General features: G+C 34.5%; 1 protein-coding gene across 1 annotated transcript; it reads left to right on the forward strand.

Annotated features, from left to right (window-relative positions):
• Window positions 1-16,892: 16,892 nt before the first annotated feature.
• Window positions 16,893-18,852, forward strand: LOC143573608 (uncharacterized). Its single transcript, XM_077058441.1, has 3 exons — window positions 16,893-17,545; window positions 18,145-18,586; window positions 18,694-18,852. Exons 1-3 carry the CDS (start codon window positions 16,893-16,895, stop codon window positions 18,850-18,852), a joined length of 1,254 nt encoding a protein of 417 aa, XP_076914556.1.
• Window positions 18,853-20,358: the final 1,506 nt, after the last annotated feature.

Below are 20,358 nucleotides of genomic sequence, written 5' to 3' on the forward strand. Positions count from 1 at the left end.
TTTTCTATGTACTTAACGATGTCGTGTTTCATACCGGGCCACCAATAATCTCTCTTTAAATCGTAGTACATTTTAGTAGCTCCGGGGCGAATGGAATATCGAGATTTGTGAGCCTTATCAAGACTTCTTTTCCTTACTTCTCCAATTTTTGGAATCCATATTCGATTATACCTTAACTTGATGCCAATTTCATTTTCAGTTAAATCCTTAACTTGTCCAAATATCCTTTCTTTCTTTACATTTTCTTCCTTTAAAGCCTCAGTTTGAGTTTCCTTTATTTCTGTCATTAGCTCGGAGCTTAGGATTAACTTATACAATCTGACCTTAAGAGTTGGATATTTTTCTTTTCTGCTAAGAGCATCAGTGACTACATTTGCCTTCCCTGGATGATATAGGATTTCACAATCATAATTTTTTATTAACTCAACCATCTACGTTGCCTCATATTCTAATCCTTTTGTTCGAAGAAATACTTTAAACTTTTGTAGTCTGAGTAGATGATGCACTTGGTCCCATATAAGTAATGTCTCCATAACTTCAAAGCAAAGACCACTGCTGCAAGCTCCAGATCATGAGTCGGGTAATTAGACTCGCTCGGTTTTAATTGCCTTGACGCATAAGCTATGACCTTACCTCGCTGCATAAGCACACAACCTAATCCTTGACAAGAAGCATCTGAATATATTACCAGATCTTCAATACCTTCGGGTAGGGTCATTACTGGAGCTTGAGTTAGGCGTTTCTTCAATTCTTGGAAAGCTTTTTCTTGACTATCACCCCATACAAACTTAATATCCTTTCTAGTTAATTTTGTAAGGGGTGTTGCTATCCTAGAAAAATCTTGGATGAATCGTCGGTAATACCCAGCCAGTCCTAAGAAACTTCTTACTTCAGTAGGTGTCTTGGGTTGTTCCCATTTGGTTATAGCTTCTATCTTTGTGGGATCTACTTGTATCCATTAATCATTTATTACATGCCCTAGGAAGTGCATCTCTTGTAACCAAAATTCACATTTTGAAAATTTGGCATACAACTTATTCTTCCTTAAGGTTTCCAGGACTTCACGTAAGTGATGTGCATGCTCATCTTGAGTTTTGGAGTAAACCAGAATATCATCAATGAAAACGATAACATATTTATCTAACATTGGTTTACATACCCGATTCATCATGTCCATTAAAGCATCTGGTGCATTTGTTAGCCCAAAGGACATGACTAAGAATTCATAGTGTCCATACCTAGTACGGAATGCTGTCTTTGGAATATCTTCATTCTTAATCTTCAATTAATGGTATCCTGACCTTAGGTCAATTTTCGAGAACCAACATGCTCTTTGCAATTGGTCAAATAAATCATTGATCCTAGGCAAAGGATACTTGTTCTTGATAGTTAACTTATTTAACTCACGATAATCTATACACATTCTAAGACTACCGTCTTTCTTCTTTACAAACAGTACCGGCGTGCCCCATGGTGAGATACTTGGTCGAATAAATCCTTTATCAAGTAATTCTTGTATTTGAATCATTAGTTCTTTCATTTCTTAAGGTGCTAGCCGGTAAGCGCTTTAGCTACGGGTTTTGCTCCAGGTACTAGGTCTATTTTAAATTCCACTTCTCGATCTGGTGGAATTCCTAGTAATTCATCTAGAAATAAATCGGGAAATTCACATACTACAGAAACTTCTTCTACTTTCTTGGTATCCTTATGAGTATCAATTGCATATGCTAGATAAGCAAAACATCCATGGTGAATCATCTTAGTAGCTTTCATTACTGAAATGATCTTAATTGGCCGTTTCTCCCGATCTCCATAAATAGTAACAATACTCCCATATGGTGCTTGAAGTTTGATGGATTTGGTGTCACAGTTAATTTGAGCTTTATAAGCGGCTAACCAGTCCATTCCTATTAATGGGTCAAATTCACCTAATTTCGTAACCATGGTTCTTATAGGAAAGGTTTGTCCTTCTAGGTTAAGGAAACAATCATCTATAGCCTATGTAATTTCTATTTGTTTTCCATCGGCTATTTCCAATGTAAAAGGTTGTTCTAGTTTCCTTAAAGGATTTCTTAGTTCGTGACAAAACTTATATGAAATGAAACTCTTATTTGCACTAGAATCAAATAACACGGTTGCTGGTAACTTATTAAGGAGAAACGTACCAGTAATCACATCATCTGCTTGCTTAGCTTCTTTTGCAGTCATATGGAACGCTCTTCCCTTAGGTTTATTCTCCGTTGGTTTATTCTTTAGCTTGGGACATGTATTTCGTAGGTGGTCAGTTGACCCACATTCATAGAAAGCTCTTGGTGGTTCACGGCATTCTGAGATGACATGTCCAGGCTTACGACAGCGATAACAGACATTTCCTAAAGCACATACTCCAGAATGTCGTCTTCCACATTTTAAACATTGATTAGGTTCTCGTTTAAAGTTTCCCTTCTGAGGATTTAATCTTTGAGTCTTGTTTTGGTTTTCCGGCTTCTTATACTCTTCCCTTTTTCTCTTATTGTTCTCTACCTTTTCCCTATCTAGCTCTGCTGCTATACTATAGCCAGCTTCAATTGCCTCATAACAAGTTTGAGGGTTGGTAGACTTGATGAAAGTACAGTATTCCACAGGCAATCCCCAGATAAATTGTCGGATTCTATTATCTTCAGGTGTTACCAGGTGAGGCACAAAGCAAGCCATTTCATTAAATTTCGTGACATATTCCCGATATGCCATGTTACCCAGTTCCAATCTCAAAAATTCTGCTTCAATCCTTCTCTTTTCGCTTATTGGGCAAAACTGCCGAGTAAACATTTCCAAAAACCTTTCCCAAGGAATTTTATTTGTAGCATCCCTTCCCTGGGCCTGAATGATTGATTCCCACCAATGCAGTGCTTCCTTCTTGAAAGTATGAGTAGCCAGTTTCACCTTTTCTTGGGGATCACATTCACATATTGTCAACAATGCCTCCATTTGACTAACCCATTCATGGGCATTGATGGCATCTTGTGTTCCCGTGAACTCGGATGGTTGAGAAGACTTTAAGATTTTATAGCTAATTTCTTTCTTTTTAATCCCATTTCCTTGAGTTTCATTGGTGGCTTTCCGGTTGGCAAGTATTTGTGCAACTTGTTCGGCTACCATTCGATCTAGTTCAACTTTTGTTATGCAAATTTCTCCTCCATCATTTCTAGGATTATGACTTCCACCCTCCATCTACATATTTAAGTTTTCTTGTCTTAAGTTTATATTGATAAAAAGTCAATATTTAAAAACTTTATTTATCATACATAAGTATAAAACAAAACTTATAACAACTGGCATACGCTTATTTTATTAATCAAATTCTGCAGTATGCTACACCCTAACTTATTTTCTTCTAAAAAGTACTTCTTTCGTTCTCCAAGACTAATAGGTTAAAGCCTAAGTACTCCAAATAATACCTAGTTCGCTAAAACCTTAGGCTCTGATACCAACTTGTCACACCCCATCCAGGATGGGGCACTTACAGTGACCAGTCGGCACATACTTACAGCGGAAACATAATCTTATATAAAAAACTACTAAAATATATGTTACATGTCTAACTATTACACATACTACAAAACGTAACTATAATAGAACAAAACGACAAAACTATTCCAACACTTAGCAGCTAAATCCATGCCCTTTTTTATCAACCTGAAAAACATGCTCGGGTAAAAATACGTCAGCACACAGCTGGTGAGGCACATAAACCGACATATTTAATAAACTGATACTAAAACAATTTTTATTGATCAAGTACGAGCTCATTGCATGCCATGCCATAACTATAACCCGCCCGCTTCACGTTAAAGCCAGGTCAGCAATATATATTCACACATACAGACTTTACGTTGTCTACTGCTGTATTAAGTGCATGTCCCCTCGGGAAAATATAATGATCATTATAATATATATAACACCTTGGGTGCCACACCATATGCGCCATGCAAATACATGATCAATCACAGTCCAAATAATTTTATGAACATGTATTAGAGTTTTGAAAATAGTTTAAATAACTCACCTGAACAGGCTTTCTTCAGCTACTATGGCTTATCCCACTTTAACTTGAATCTATAAATTAATAAACTAGGTTACTTATTTATATTTATGAAATAATATTCTAATAGCCGTAGGCCCTTCCCATAACAATTGTCATTATCGTGCACAATTCCATTCAAGTCCAGACATATTATGGTTCAACAACCAGACCCAGTCAATTTACATTTTATCTTAACCATTGTTGACCAAAGTGGTCATACCAACCAACAATCTTGTTGTGCACGTACTAGACTAGTTATGTTATGTCCATACAACTTACTCTAATGGAGCGTTAAACTCAAGTTATAATACTAATACACTATTAAAACATTAAAGAGGTTAAATTTATATCCTTATAGATCGTACCTGGTTCCTAACTTATTTCTACTAACATGATGTTTTAATATTATTACATAAGAAAAGTTAATTATTTTTATCTATCAAAATATGTATAGAAATAAGCATACCTTAGTGGTTTTGATCTATAGCGCGAGAAGGCTGAAGTTTGTATATGATTCTTAAATGAGTACAATACATATAGATCATTCTTTCGCCGACCTATTACCTGGTTACTTAAATATAAAATAATTAAAATTAAACCTCCTTATCCAAAAATGAAGACGTGTAGCCTATTCGTAAATTAGTAAAAATCTCTTAATTCAAAAATGACGTGGAAATTTGGAGAGCAAGTTCAAGTTTGAATATTTTAAAAATTTGTATTATAACGATATTATTATTATCGTAGTTATTATTAGTGTATTATAATATTACTATTATAATTAATTTAGCTCAAATCTCGTTTTACTTATATAAGTTTCAAAATATGACTTTTAATAAAATTACAAATATATCATTGAAACATACTCATTTTTCTCTATGTTTCGACCTAAGTTTCATTAAAAACGGAACAAGGTCAAATATAATAATTTTTATACGGTGTCTTATAATACTAATTGCTTGGCCTCTATATCTCATATCCCATGTAATCATTTTACTCATTTATCAATATTTAAAACATACGCTTTATATATTTTTTTTATGAACATAGAACAAGATGTTACAGTTCCTCTATATGTTATGATATGTTAAGAGTGGAAAGTTGTGGTTAACTTGTTATTGATGACTCAGGTTGCATTTCATGAAATAATGGATGTTGACATCGATGAAGGTTGTTGTGAATTTGCATGATAATGATAAAATATATCAAATGCAGCTAAGTTATATTTTATTAAACAATTGAAACTTCGATCAGCAAGGTTTTTGTCTGTTAAATCATAGGTTTAACTGTTTTTTTAAGCCCCTCTTTCTAAAACCATCTAAATAAACCTCCATCATTGTGAAATAGGGGCTTCTGGATTTTGATTATCGTCGTGGGGTTTATATGAGTTGCATATTTTAGGTAATTGGAGATAAACATTTAGAAGGTTTTGAGACCCTTTAGCTGATCACGTTGTAAACTTGTGTGGTGAAGGGCACAAAGAATAAAATTTTCTGTTTGCTTCCAATGCGAATCAATTGCTAAATATTTCACTAGGTCTAATTTTTTTTATTCTTTTACTATATGCTATTCTAAATGTTAACTTTTTCATAAACATGTCTGTTACAAGTTTTAGGCAGCTTTCATTGTTCCAATCGAGTTGGTTGCCATCCAACACCATTATCATCTTCTTAATTTGCGAAGAATAGATTCAGGGCTGTTCTGATCTCATTGATGACTGAAATAAAAGACGACAATCCTCTTGGATGTCTTGTAGAATATGTAAGGCCCCGTCACCGGTAACCCTACTTTCGTGTTGGATTTACTCATAAACGCAGTTCTAAATATCAGAGTTAATTAAACATTCGCGGAATTTAAAAACTTTCATAAAACATTTCATAACAAAACACGTCTTGTCTTAAAACATCATTTTGTCTTTCAAAATAAACGAAACATTAAACTTAAACGTCTTGAGTCTTTCGATGCCAGCCTCTTATTCAGTGCACGTGTCTCCTCAAGCGAGCTGCCTCATCCTACTCACCTGCGTGCATACTAAAAGTCAGCTACGCTGAGTGAGTTCTAGTTAATCACATAATCATACAATACATTCTTACATTTCATACTTAACCTCTTAACTTTCTTTCGTACACACCTAAGTGCATATACTTTCATTCTTACCTTTGTACTTTCTTTACATACATAATCTTACGTTTTAAAGAGCCTTTCGCCCTATAACCTCACAGATATTATAAGGGTCTGGTCCCTAACATCACAGATATTATAAGGGTCTGGTCCCTAACATCACAGATATTATAAGGGTCTGGTCCCTAACATCACAGATATTATAAGGGTCTGGTCCCTAACATCACAGATATTATAAGGGTCTGGTCCCTAACATCACATATATTATAAGGGTCTGGTCCCTAGTTCTCGAATATTCGTAGGGTTCGATTCCCTCTTCGTTACCATACAACCATACATCATACCTCGAGTATTATTAGGGCTCGGTACCCTTTTCGTAACCATACAACCATCTTTTCATTCTTTTATTAACTTTATTACGTTCATACACATAAGCATACATATCATACTTACCTTATGCATAGCGTTACAACCTGACAGTACGTGCAATATCCGAAGATCGTTCACGTACCATCAAGCAATCATTCATACATATCACATATATCACATATGGCATACACTTATCACTTAGGATAAATGTATTAACAACACATCGAGTATGCACACAGCCCCGAAAACATAACAAGGAATGGGGCTAGAAACTCACCTGAACACGGTTACGTTCACCGTTAATCGTAATCCCTTTCTTCAGTTGTGCACAGCTGACTGTATAACAAGTATACGTATCAATTAACTATCACTACTCATATTGTATTTCTATCTTTATATGACCCACAACGAACGGGGGTCCGGGGGCAGCGCCCCTGGCAGCGGGGTCTAGGGGCGGCAGCCCCTAGCAGGGTCCAAGGGGCAGAGCCCCTGGCTGGGGTCGAGCTTGACTTTAAGCGAAGTTAAACCTTAGGCGAACTTAGCTTTAAGCGAAGTTAAACCTTAAGCGAACTTAGCTTTAGGCGAAGTTATCAGTTAGGCGAACTTGGCCGTAAGCGAAGTTATCAATTAGGCGAACTTGGCCTCAGGCGAAGTTACCAGTTAGGCGAACTTGGCCGTAAGCGAAGTTATCAATTAGGCGAACTTGGCCTCAGGCGAAGTTACCAGTTAGGCGAACTTGGCCGTAAGCGAACTTGGCCTCAGGCGAAGTTATCGCTTTGAAGGCGAAGTTATCGCTTTGAAGGCGAAGTTGCCCAGTTCAGCCGCTGTTTGGTTTCTATCAAGCATTTTTGGCGATTTTAACACCCTTGTTATGGTTCGACATCACCCACTACGCTCCCCAACCGTTTTCGGTCATATAAACACTATAAAGCTTGGATCTTTAAACTTCAAATATCAAGAATCATACCTTTTTGTGCTTGTTTGGATCTCGTTTAACTTGTTTAATCACAACTAATCGCTCACTCTCTCTCGGATCTCGCTCGTTCCCCTCCCTCGGCCGCCGGCGGTGTGTGTGGTGTGGGTGTGTTTTGTAGTGTTAGAGAATAAGATGGAATGAGTGATGTTTTAGGGTTTAGGGGATATTTATATCCCTTAAAGCCCATGGACCTAAGGCCCATTCTCATTTAACCCATCTCAGTTAATCTAAGTCCATGATCCGCTCCTTACTCGATATTAATTAATCAATAACGCGAAATCACTAAACATAACTTTCTTTATTCAACATTAAAATTTTAGGATGTTACAGAAAAGCTTAAAATTGTGCGGCTTCTGTTAGATGTAAGGATTTGAAAACCAGTATGTTATTGTTTATATCGTGTCATTTAGAAGTTAACTTTTGTTGGTTTTTTAGGTGGATGTTGCTACTAAAAGAGCTATGTTTTCAAATAAAGACTATTATTATGACATGTTATATTTGGTACCATTTTCAACTTAACAAAATCTACCTCCTGGTAATTATTTTAAACCAATTCTTTTGGATACATAGTATGTTTATGTACATAAATTCTAATTTGAACTATAATGTAAGCAGACAATGAAGTGGATGGGAATGAATCTGATTCAGCCAAATCTTGCGAGTCTAAATCTAATGTAGCTGTCACTAAGGTATCTAAAATCAAAGAAGACGAAAAACATGTTATGAGTTTGCTATATCTTTACTCCGATGCAGTGCGATGTGCACTGGTCTCTGTTTGGGTGCTAATAGGGCAGTTGTAAATCTTGTCATGGTATGACTTTACTTTATAATACCTGCATAAATTTGTGTGTGTTCGAATATAATTTGCCATGAAACTTTGTAAAAAATGCTTTTAAATTGTTGAGATGGGCCGTGGATTTGAATAAATATAAATGTGAAAGATTGTAACTGAATCATCGAGAGATAGGTGTGTGACATTTTCTAAACTTATTTTGCATATGAATGTTTTTTAGTTAATTGTAATGAAAAACTTATCGTTACAGGTGAAATGGAAGATGCAGAGGATAATGATGACGATGATGATGATGGACTTGATGAGGAAGTATTTGAAGCTGGATTTTGTCCATTTGCTCTGGTGATCGGAAGGGAGTAAAAAATCGGGGGTTGTATCTTAAGGTACATTTATTTTGTGTTTTATCTTACATTTTGAGAATAAACGCCTTTACGGTAGGGCCGTGTGGGTGTGCATGGGTTGGTATTTGTAAACTTTTCAAGCCTTTTCGTTTTGGTTTTTATGTTGGGTTTGATTCGGTTTTGTTTTTTCCGGTTATGCCATTTATGCCTGGATTTTTCGGTCGTAACAAATTCCTATTAGAGCCACCCAAGTTTAGCAATATTCATTCCAACCACTAAACCACTCCATTTAGAGCGTTGATATCTGATTCATCTTAGCTATGTTTTGGACACAATTTAGTTCATTGTGAAACTCTCATAAAATAGAGCACAAACCTAAAAATAATTATTCATATACCACATATATATATAAATACAATTATTAGTCCAAAGTTAGAATAAAAGTCATCTTCCTATTTGTTAAGACTCATTTTAACAATTTTTCAACACCATCAATCTTTTCATATGCATGCAACTACTTGCTACATTGTAGAAAGAGGAGTTTGCTTCATAAAATGTTGAAGTTGTACATATCTGATTATTTAATCACTCAGTTTGTCAGTTTGAAACAATTGATTTAGACATGGATGATGATTGTAACAATATAGCGTTTCTTGCAGGAAATAATAATGCTGAGTCTAACAAAGAGATGAAGGGCATTATAGGCATTTCCAAGTTGTCCCAAAATAATAAATTTGAGTCTAATTTTTTTAAGATGTTAATTAATTGATTATTATACATTTGTTATAATTTTTTATTTTTATTAATTACTTCAAATTCAAAAAAAAATGAAAATCTATAAATTTGTTTTGGTTTGCTTTTTCGGTTTCAATTGCATTCAAAACATAAATAAATTTTAACAAAAGGATAAAATCAAACCATTGTTTAGGTTCAGTTACATCATTTAGAGGCTGGTTTTAAAACCTTTCATTAACCGTTTTGAAATGTCATGTTCAAAAATTATTCTTTGAGACCATTTATATAATTATTTTCCTATCATCTATGTTTAAGTATGATCATTAAAGAAGCTGTGCACCCTCTTTCTTCATAGAATCAAGTCAGATCAACCGTGCGTACCTGAGTGGATCTAAGGTGACTTAAGTCAACCAGTTATGTTTGATTACGTAACAAAAAGGGATGGAAATCTTTTCAGTTTAAGACTTCTATTTTTAGATTCTTGTTATGGTTTGCTGGTTTTTGATCAAAACTTTTGGAAAAATGCAGCTGTTCACATGGAAGATTAGCCCCTTTATGACACAATGAGATACACAATTGGTTTCAAAATGTGCTTGTAAGGTTCGGTTAAAACTGGTCCTAGGCAAAGCCTGCTTAGGAAATTATTTTTGATCTATGTAATGTGCTGAAAATGCTATAATGTATTTTATTCTCTATAAAAATAGTGCTAGAATTGGTTCTCTATTTGCTCACTTGTATCAATGTCATTTTTCCTTTATTTCTGAAATATGAAATGTGGTATTGTTGTTTTGTGTAGTTTTATTGGGAAGATCCGAACATACATAATAATTGTGTTTGCTTGTTACAAAGAAAGTGCAACCAACCCAACATCCTTGTACTTCGGTGTTGGATGTCAAATCTTTGATGTAACAAATTTGTCTTTAAATTAAAATTTTGACTTTTGTGAACTATAAACCACCACATGTTCACATGTATATTTTTAAATAAGCATTGTAAAATAAGTTTGTACTTTTGTTGGATCAATAAGTAGTTTATAAAAACACAAAATACAAAGCTATTTTTAACTATTACACTACAATATTAGGGTTGTCCACGTTTAAACTTGCTCGTTGCTCTTTCAGGAATTTGCTTGGAAAATGCTCGTTCGGTTTTCGCTCGATTGTAAACGAGCTTCTCCGCTTGGTTCGTTTTGTAAACGATCCAAACAATGGAGCCCGTTATGTCTCGATTCCCACGTGTACATTGACTCATCAAACGTTACAACAACCATAATTAAAAAAAACATATACGAGCTTACTAAACAGAACGGAGCCAGTTATGTTTCTACTGCTTTCTTAACGGGCCCACTTTTGAGACGATGAACCCATGAAAAGTTCCTTTAACTCTTTGAAGGGTTAAATGGTAAATTATTAGTTTTGCTCATGTCAAACATCATGTTCATTGAATATGTCGTAAGCTAAAACGGAAGCTATTAGAAAAGCTAAAAGGTGCGAGCAAATTTTTTGAGGTTCCTATAGCCTTGCTTCTACATGAAGAATACTCTAATTAGTTGCAAAACATCTTTATAGTTTCTTGCAAGGTGCTATATAAATTGATTATTGTTTCTATACTTATAACTACATAAAACAACATATTATTGATCCTACTTGAAATGACTGAATGGGTTAAGTGATTTCTAATTTTTTCATGAAAGTTTTTTAACATTTCTATTATTAGGTTTATATTTGTTCATTGTATATATATACATCGGTAATCGTTCGCTCATTTTCAATGGTTCGATTTTACTTCGGTTGAAAAATAAGAAAAACATAACTGATTTGTCCTTTTAGTTTGATTTTATACAAATCTATCACTTTATAACACCATTTATGCAATATATATGCATACGCCAGTATGCATGTGCACAATCAAATCACGTATGCCCATCGCTTTACCCTTTTACGATTCATTGACTGACAACTTGATGACTTTAATTTGAGTATTTATTTCATCTTCTGAATTTTAACTCTAACTATTCACCAACTAACATACATTCGATCAATTATGTTGATTAAAAATCACAAAACCCATAAGCATACTTTATTAACATATATTTCACAAAACACAATCCATAGTGTGCACCTTCGCCCAAAATACACCCAACAAACCATATGCACGGGCGGCAGCGTGCTTGTACTGATAACACATTACACACCACAACAAACTCTACGAACCAATACAAGGGGATAAGTTGCGCAAACCCGCAGCAACTCGCTGGCACTTATGATAGTGTATTTTAATATCTTAGGGCATTATAATATTATTTAAAGTTTTAACGGATTTCTTATTGGTTTTAAGATTAATGCATATTAATTAATAGCTACTATATTGAGGATTATATAGATTATTTAATACGGGTTTGAACGATATAAAATTTTAGAGAGTTATGAAGTTAACGAAAAGTATTATTATTTTAATATTATTTTTAGTCTTTAACGGAATATTATTATTTACTTGTTAGTTTATCACAAAAACGATATTTAAAATATTTGAGGAAAACGGCTTTTATCGGTCAAGTTCTTATCTCGAAAATCATTATTTAAATATATTGCAAAGTTATAATATTAAATGGGTTTCACGAACTTAACTAAAGCAAAGATTGGTTTTGGGTGAAAAAAATGATAAACTACAATTTATATTTAATTTTGTTTAACTTAAAATAATTTTATTTGATTTATAATTTTTTTAATAATTTAATTTGATTAATATATATTAAAGAAAATGTTATAAAAATAACAACAAAAATAAAAAACGTTCTGAACTGGGTTCGAACCCGGGTCCTCTGGTTGACATACTCATTTTTGTTATGATATTAGAGAATAGGCATGGTACAATAAAAATTTAGAAAAATCCCCAAAAGTTAAGCTATGATATCAGTGATGGTGGGTTTTAGAGTTAAGATGGATTAAGCTATGATACCATAAAAAATTTAGAAAAATCCCCAAAATAGCCTAATTTAACTCAAAATTTTTAAGAAATACCACAATTCTACAAGAATCCCCAAAATGGCCTAAAAATACCGTCATATTCGACTATAACAAGAACTAACCCGACGGAATTTGTGAACCTTTAAAAATCGCACCACGTGTTAACGTATTAATGGATTTGATGGAATTCTTCATCTTCTACCTCTCAACCCCTAAACCTCCATAACCAACCTCCATCTCCGTCTTTCACAAAATCAAGCAGTCTATAGTGCAAATTGCTTAATTTTTCGAGGTAAACAAAACCATAGTGTTCAGTCTCACTCCATAACTCAAAATCAAAAACCCGCGAATTGAAAATCTAGAGTTCGACGGGCAAATTAAACAGTCGGATCCGACGAAAGCAAGAATTGAAACGTCATATCCGACTTTTTATTATTACTTCGCCAAGAACAATAATCCGATGGATGGCTTAAAGAAACGTCGGATCCGTCGGAAAAATTGAATATGCGTCAACATCTGATAGGCTATACTAATTTTTCGGATATGTTCTTGTTTCCGTCAAATCCGACAAAAAAATTGGCTATTATGAGGATTTTTTTTGAAAAGCTAGGCTATTTCTAAAAAAGTTGGTCAAAGTAGGTTATGTTAAGAATTTTCCCAAAAATTTATGGTATCAAATATTCTTCTTTATTTTATTAATAGAAAAGAATACAAAACCTAAATATGAAAAACATAACTAATACAATATGTTCACAATAATAATTACTCCCTCCGTTCCATTATAAGTGTTCTAGTCTGCTAGTCTTTCTTGTTTAATTTTGACCGAAAATATTTTTGTTTTTGTTATATAATACTTGATGTAAAATATATGAATGGATTGGGTTTTAAACGTATTTTACATTGATATAATTTTCATCAAGTATTATATGACACGAACAAAAATATTTACGGTCAACGTTGTAAAAGAAAGACTTGAAAATTCAAACTAGGACACTTATAATGGGACGGAGGGAGTATTAGATAAGGATTCATTTGGTAAACCCTAAAAAACATAACTAACATATCTATCTATATATAAATGTGTATTAAAAATTTCTATGTATTCCTCTCTAGTTACTTCTCACCTCCTCTCAAGTCATCAGATTGTTTGATTTATTATTTGAGGTTTCTCATGAATTTGACATGAATTCGCGGTATGAGTCTTACCATTCCCGGATATAGTCCTTAAATATGTTATAACATCTCATTAATTTATAAAATAACCCTTGAATCATCAAACAATAATTTTCACAGGTAATGGGTCTTACCAAACCCGGATAGCCCATAAACGGATTAAACTATAGCATCTCATTTATTTGTGAAACTCTTTCATTATCAAACCATAATTTAATTTCTATTCTCTACATATTCTTTTTCGTCGTTCTATACTTTCCATCACCGGTAATTTCTGATTACCACTCATCATCGTCAACCTACCATCTCATGCATCAACCACCATCGTTACCTACATCAAACACCCTTTTTCGTAAGAAAAATATTGTGTTTATGTTTGTTCGTCTAAAAAAATCAACATATTCGTGTTTGTTTATGTTCGTTCTTTGAAGATCTAAAAACCTACGCATCTCAATTGAAAGAACCCAAACAATGAATGTAACAAACTAATATATACGTATTAAATCAAAACTAAAGTACATTAAAAAAAATAAATCATTATAAAATATAAAATAGCAAAACATTTGAAAACAAAAACATAAATAGACATCCGTAACACGATGGACTCGAACTAGTGGTAATATAATTTGCACTATCAAAATAGTATGATCCGAATAAACAAAACTAAAAAAAAAGAATAATAAATAAAGCTAGAAATTAGGAGGAAAAAGAGTTGCCGTAATTGGTGGTTGACACTTGAATACGCATAGAAATGTACGGATAAAATAGGTAATCAACCATGTCCTTACCTTCACAACGGTTTCACTCCTATGATTCTGTTCCTAAGATTACATGAATTCACAAAACACAAAACACAAAACTTTTAGCTCTTTCATTTAAACTCATAAAAATTATGTTTTTCAGTTTATGTTGAATGAATGACCTATATATATTTTCCCGATCACATAATCTTGGATTAGTTGGTGTGCATTTTAATGGCGTCTATGCAGATTGAAGTGGCTGCATCTTCTTCGCCATTTAGTTACGTCTCTCTCAAGGATCATAAACGTTCTGCAAACAATATGGGATACATTAATCCTCAGTATGTTCGAAAGAACAAAGCCGATGATAAAGATCAAGATGAAGATTCATCATGGCTTCCCTCCCAGGATTCAAAAACCGATGATTCTTGGTTACCTACGATCAGTCGCAACTCGACAATAACAATAGAATCCAAGGGTTCCCGTCACCAGAAAGTTGAAAACAATGCTGATGATTCGTGGCTTCCGACCGTTGGTGATAACAATGGGAAATCTGGGACAAATGCGAATGAATCGGAGAATGATGTTGATTATTCATGGTTGCCTTCGACCTTCATCGACAATGTTAAAAATAAAGAGAAAAGTGATAACATCAATAAGAATGCGAGCAAGACGAAGAAAAACAACACTAATATTAGCAATAGTAACAGTAATAATAGTTGTTTACAAAAACAATCGCAGAACAACGACCACTGGGTGTTGGCTCGTAAGGTCGTTTTCAGTGATCAACAAAACCAAAATGCGGTGAATTTGAAAACGACAACGGATTCTTCATGTTCTCGACTACAAGATTCTCCTTCGCAATCAAGATATGTTGTGGAATCCCCAAATTCAAGCGGTGTTTCTTCTCTTCTTCAAAGATGGAAAGGTTTGGCTGAAGACAAGAACCCCAACAATAATGATTCTGGACCAACATGTAAGGATCATAAAACCGACAATGCCTCACCAAGCTCTCCAACCAACTCTGATGCTAATTTGGAAACTGATAAAGAAAGTCTTTTAAGGCAGTTTTCATGTCCACTTCCGAGTAGAGAAAGCAAGGCTTCGAATCCGGGTGCTGCAGAAAAGGAGAAGATTCAAGTGGTGGATATTATCAAGAAGCTATCAAGAGAAGAAGAGTTGGCGGCTTCTAATGTTGCTGGACAAGGAAACCAGTCATTGCCTCTTATTCGAACCAATTTACATACTAAACAAATTGAAGGAGAACCCAAAGGTATCAAGGGCGTTAAAGTTTCACGCCATTTGATACGAGGAAGACATGCTTTTGACACTTTTCTTATGCAAATGGAGAAAGATAAGCATCGCGAGCTTAAATCGTTTGTGGAACGTAAAGTGGTCTCAAACTTTAAACATCGAGGCCGTATCCAAGTACGTTTGTATTGAAATTTAAATATATAGAGAATTTTATGTTCTCCTTTTCAAAAGATATGAAAAGCATACACATGTTTAAACAATATGTGACAAAAAGAAAACAACTATAATAACTTTTCTAATAACTAGATGAGAAAATCAACTATCATAATTCATAACTACATACATGTTATGGTGATTGATATTTTTAACAAGTTCTAGGCTACAATTCTTTAGTTTCCTTATATATTTGATGTTCATAATCTTTAGGAGTTTCCTTTGTCTTCATATCTTTACAGTCTTTGCTTCGTTTTAAACTCCTACGTCTTGGAGCGGAACCAAAACCAGAAGACAAAACACCCATGTTTTGCGTTCCAAAGCCATTGGAATCCAATAAGGGCCAAGATATGATCATGGATATAAGGTAAACTTCCACTCCAGTTCACATGGTAATTTCCCAAATATGAGGACGGGCATATTGGGTAACGTATCAAAACGAAATTGTTGACGCTTTCTATCTATTTTTATAGGCGTTAATGCATTCGTTATAATTAAAAACACCAAATTCTTATTATAATTTAAATCTTAAAAAGAAAAAAACGAGCAATGAATTTAGCTAAATTATCTTTTTATGCAATTCTTCTAACGAGTCTAGGATGAAACATGAACCATACATATAGAACACGGAAAAATTTATGAGAACAAACTATCAGTTAAACGTCTCAAACTAAATAGACTTTTTTTACGTTTCACTAACAAAAATTGATTGAATGGATCACAAAGAAACACATGGACATCTTTGGGCACCGAATTCACCATATGCGCTCTCATGTGAACTACCTAAATACATGACAGGTGACATCTTTCAGCGAAATACGTCGGCTGCAAACATTCTTTTGGAGGAATATACACGCCGACCGAAATATCTTAATGAAAAATATGTATTATTTACAAAAGGTGTGATACGCCGGCAATATTTTAATATATGCCCACTTGGTCAGTGTATGGCAAACATGATGCACAAAAATGTCTACGTTTCATTATCTAAGTGATCCATTCAATCAATGTTTATCAGTAAAAACTAGAAAGCCAATGCTTATTTTAATAAGTTTAAACAATTAAATGTTCATTCTGTGTTCTATATATAAAAACCTTGATATCAATTGAGATTTTTGGAAAGGTTTAACTCCAGAAATGAGAAAGGAGTAATGGAGTCAAGGAAAGACAAAAGAAATGATCAAAAGAACATAGCAAGTGAGGAATCTGTGGCCGCCACCTCCACCACCACTAAGGAGGTGGAAATTAAGACCAAGACTACCACCACCAACAAGAAACAAGTGATCATGGTTCCAAATCAATCAACACACGTTTCAATGGCTCCTTCCAAAGTTGCAATGAACCAAGTCAAATTCGTAGATAGTTATTCCAGCCCCACTAAGATTAAGGAAGATGATCAGTATAAGAATAACAATGATGATGATGATAATGATGACTTTTATGAAGATGAAGGTCAATTCATGTCAGCTAAAACCTCTTATGATCAAATGGAAAATAGGAATAGGAGGATGCAAGCATTAGAAAGCTTTAATGATTGGATGACAAGCGAGAACTCTCAAATACATAGTGAGTCGGATGAAGACGAGTCTTGTGATATGCAGCTTTTCGACACAAACGATGATTGGATCAGCCACATCTCCCGTCCAAAAAGTGACTGGGAAGACATGAGACAAGCAAGGTACGAAGAGATGCTTGAAGATCAATCATCAGCCAATGGAGACATACAACGACTTCTTGAAAGGCAAGTTATCCATTCTACATTTCTTGTTAATTACAAGTTAAGAGAAGGGAAAATCATCAAAACGAATATTTAAGTGTCAACTTTCCCAAAACAAATATTGCCATTTTTATTTTCAAAGATAAATATTGTTGAACAAACCTCAAAGAAATCGACATGAATCTATTTTTGGCACGAGGTTCACCAAACGTCGATCACATGGATATGGTAAGATCTTGTCATGTGGCAATCTAAATATCCATGTGGCGCATTCGGTGCCCAAAGATCGTAGCATGTCAACATTTCATGATTTTAGTATGTCCACGTGACCGGCGCGAAGTGTACTCAGTGTCCAAAGATATGTGTCACATTCGTGCATTAAAAGACAATGTCGGTTTTGAGAAGGTTGACTCATTTGGATGATTTTCCAGCATAATTATGCATCACAATTAAGATCATGTAAGTTAATTATTTGCAATATTGCAATGAGCATTACATGTGCGGAATTTTGCTTTTTTACTAATGTAATTAGTTGATCATTGTTAGATAAAAGTTGTGAAATTTTATGAATAACAACATAGTGACTTGTACCATGATCATCATATTCACGCGTAAAGATGAAAACACGAGCAACAATATATATTGATGATATATATCTAACAGAAACTACTTTGTTGTTTATATAGAAAAAACGTCTCGAGTTTTCTTGGGAGTGGTTTGCGTGATCTTATTGACCAATTAATGACGAGTCGGATCCAGCAATCACAAACCCAAACAGAAAAACAGGATTTAGTAGTGAGAAAGAAAGCAGAGTCTGGGAAAGAAATTGAACTACAAGATGGTTTAGTTGTAGCTGAAGATCGTAGGAGCATAACTGAGACAAAATGTAGTAAATATAATGAATACGTAGATCAAGCATCATATTTAGAACGATCATGGAAACCTAATGATGTTGTTTGCAACTCTGAGACAACCACTACGACATCTCCATCTGAGACAACAACTACAACATCTCCATCTGAGACAGCCACTACAACATCTCCATTTATAGAACCATCTTTTTCATTTAAATGGTCACATAACAATAGCATCCCTCAATCGTCTCCCGCCATCACTCATCAAACCATTGTGAGTTAATTATTGTTCCCACCCACATGTTTTTTGATCTTCTAAAGTTGTGCTTTAATGCAACATAAAGATGCGCCAAAGTTAAGTTTATGGTTGTCTTATGATAGGAGATGGAACTCATATATGAAATGAGAGGACACATGGAGCAACTCCATCACGAGATTATGGATCTACGGAAGTCAATAAAAAGTTGTGTTAACATGCAAGTCAAACTGCAATATTCTTTTAAGCAAAATGTTGGTGCAGCTGCAACTCATTCAGGTTAGAGGTCATCAACTTATTATAGAGTTTGATTTTTGGATTATATTCCCTACATGTGTGACTTTGAGCTGACCCTATGAAGTGCTTGAGAGCTAGCATGACTTAAAGTAGTTGTTTATTAGAAAAGTGTTGGGAGTTAGCTAAGGCTTACAAACATTTGGCCTGATGCCGTTCACGAAAAAACATATTCGAGGGTTGTGAGGTACCCAATATCTGGATTATTTTCTTATGTAGAGTCTAGCCAACATTAGAAAGTTAAGCGATCTCAAAAGTTATGGTAGTGGAATCTTTCATATACTCTTGTTCAAGTTTGCACAGTCTGAATTTTTAGTTCATATTTACCATTTACTAGGTACAAATTATTCTTAAGCTCACGAACAATTGTGAGCGTATAAGTCTTATACGCTAGGAACATATACACCGTATATACATATTGCCGGATATAACTGTGTATATATATAGGTTTCTTGTTTTGTAATATTTCATTATGAGATAATGAAATTTTCTTCCCTACTTCATTTCTTCTCTTATTCCTGTGTTATCATTTTCAACGATAACAACAATCTCGATTCCAGGTTTTGATGGTGCACATATCTCTTGAAACACCATATATTTATGTAGCCACCACAACGTTATGGCGTTTACATAATATCATGGCGCCCTTTAAATACATCATATCAAGTCGTCTAGGATATGTACTCCCTGTAAGCATTTCTTAGGAACTTGCTAACAACCGTCACATCACGTTTGAGTACAAACATAGTTGGATTTAGGTGTGTCCCTCGCTTTGAGCAAAATGGTTAGTGTTGCTATCTACGTTAAACATCGTTTTGTTCACTGATTTATCTTTGATTCTAATCCAATTTAGCTTCTACGACATTCATGGGACACATCACTGTGTAACTTGATGATCTCTGCTCCGATCATCACTTCAAGTTGTTTCTTAGATCCACGAATGTAGTTCCCAACTATTTGTAGGAATAATCTTTGGCTTGTGACCCCAATTCAGACAAACTTGTTTCCACATCCCTAGCATGCTTCCCCAAAGACCTATCCTTTGATGTAACTCGATCTTACTTAGCTCTTTTTCGGGATGCTTCTCAACCATGATTCTCTTCCCCATGTGTGGTGCGTTCAATATTCGAGGCTACAATCTTGCCTGATTTGTTTGTCATCCCAGTGATTCGAAGAAATTGTGGAGGAATGCAATATTTGCAATTTGCAAACCAAAGAAAGCTTTATTCCATACTAATTACAGTGTAAGCTATATAAGGTACACTTAGAATATATGAAGGTGGTTTGATCAAATGACCAACCACCTATTTCTAATTGTTAGCCTAACTTGCTAGCCTGTCCTAGAATATTCATATCTAGACAATTCTACTATGGTTTTAGCATGGGTTTTGTAGATTAATCCATGGAAGCTTGTCTAACCCAAGGAAAGATTAGGCAGAAATATCCAAGGCAATTAATAGTTTTCACATGATCATGAAGCCTCGCAAATGCCCTAG

This window comes from Bidens hawaiensis, unplaced genomic scaffold, assembly GCF_021521415.1.
Source record: "Bidens hawaiensis isolate Kalapana, Puna unplaced genomic scaffold, B.hawaiensis_p1.1 tig00026597_1, whole genome shotgun sequence".
Taxonomy (NCBI): domain Eukaryota; kingdom Viridiplantae; phylum Streptophyta; class Magnoliopsida; order Asterales; family Asteraceae; genus Bidens; species Bidens hawaiensis.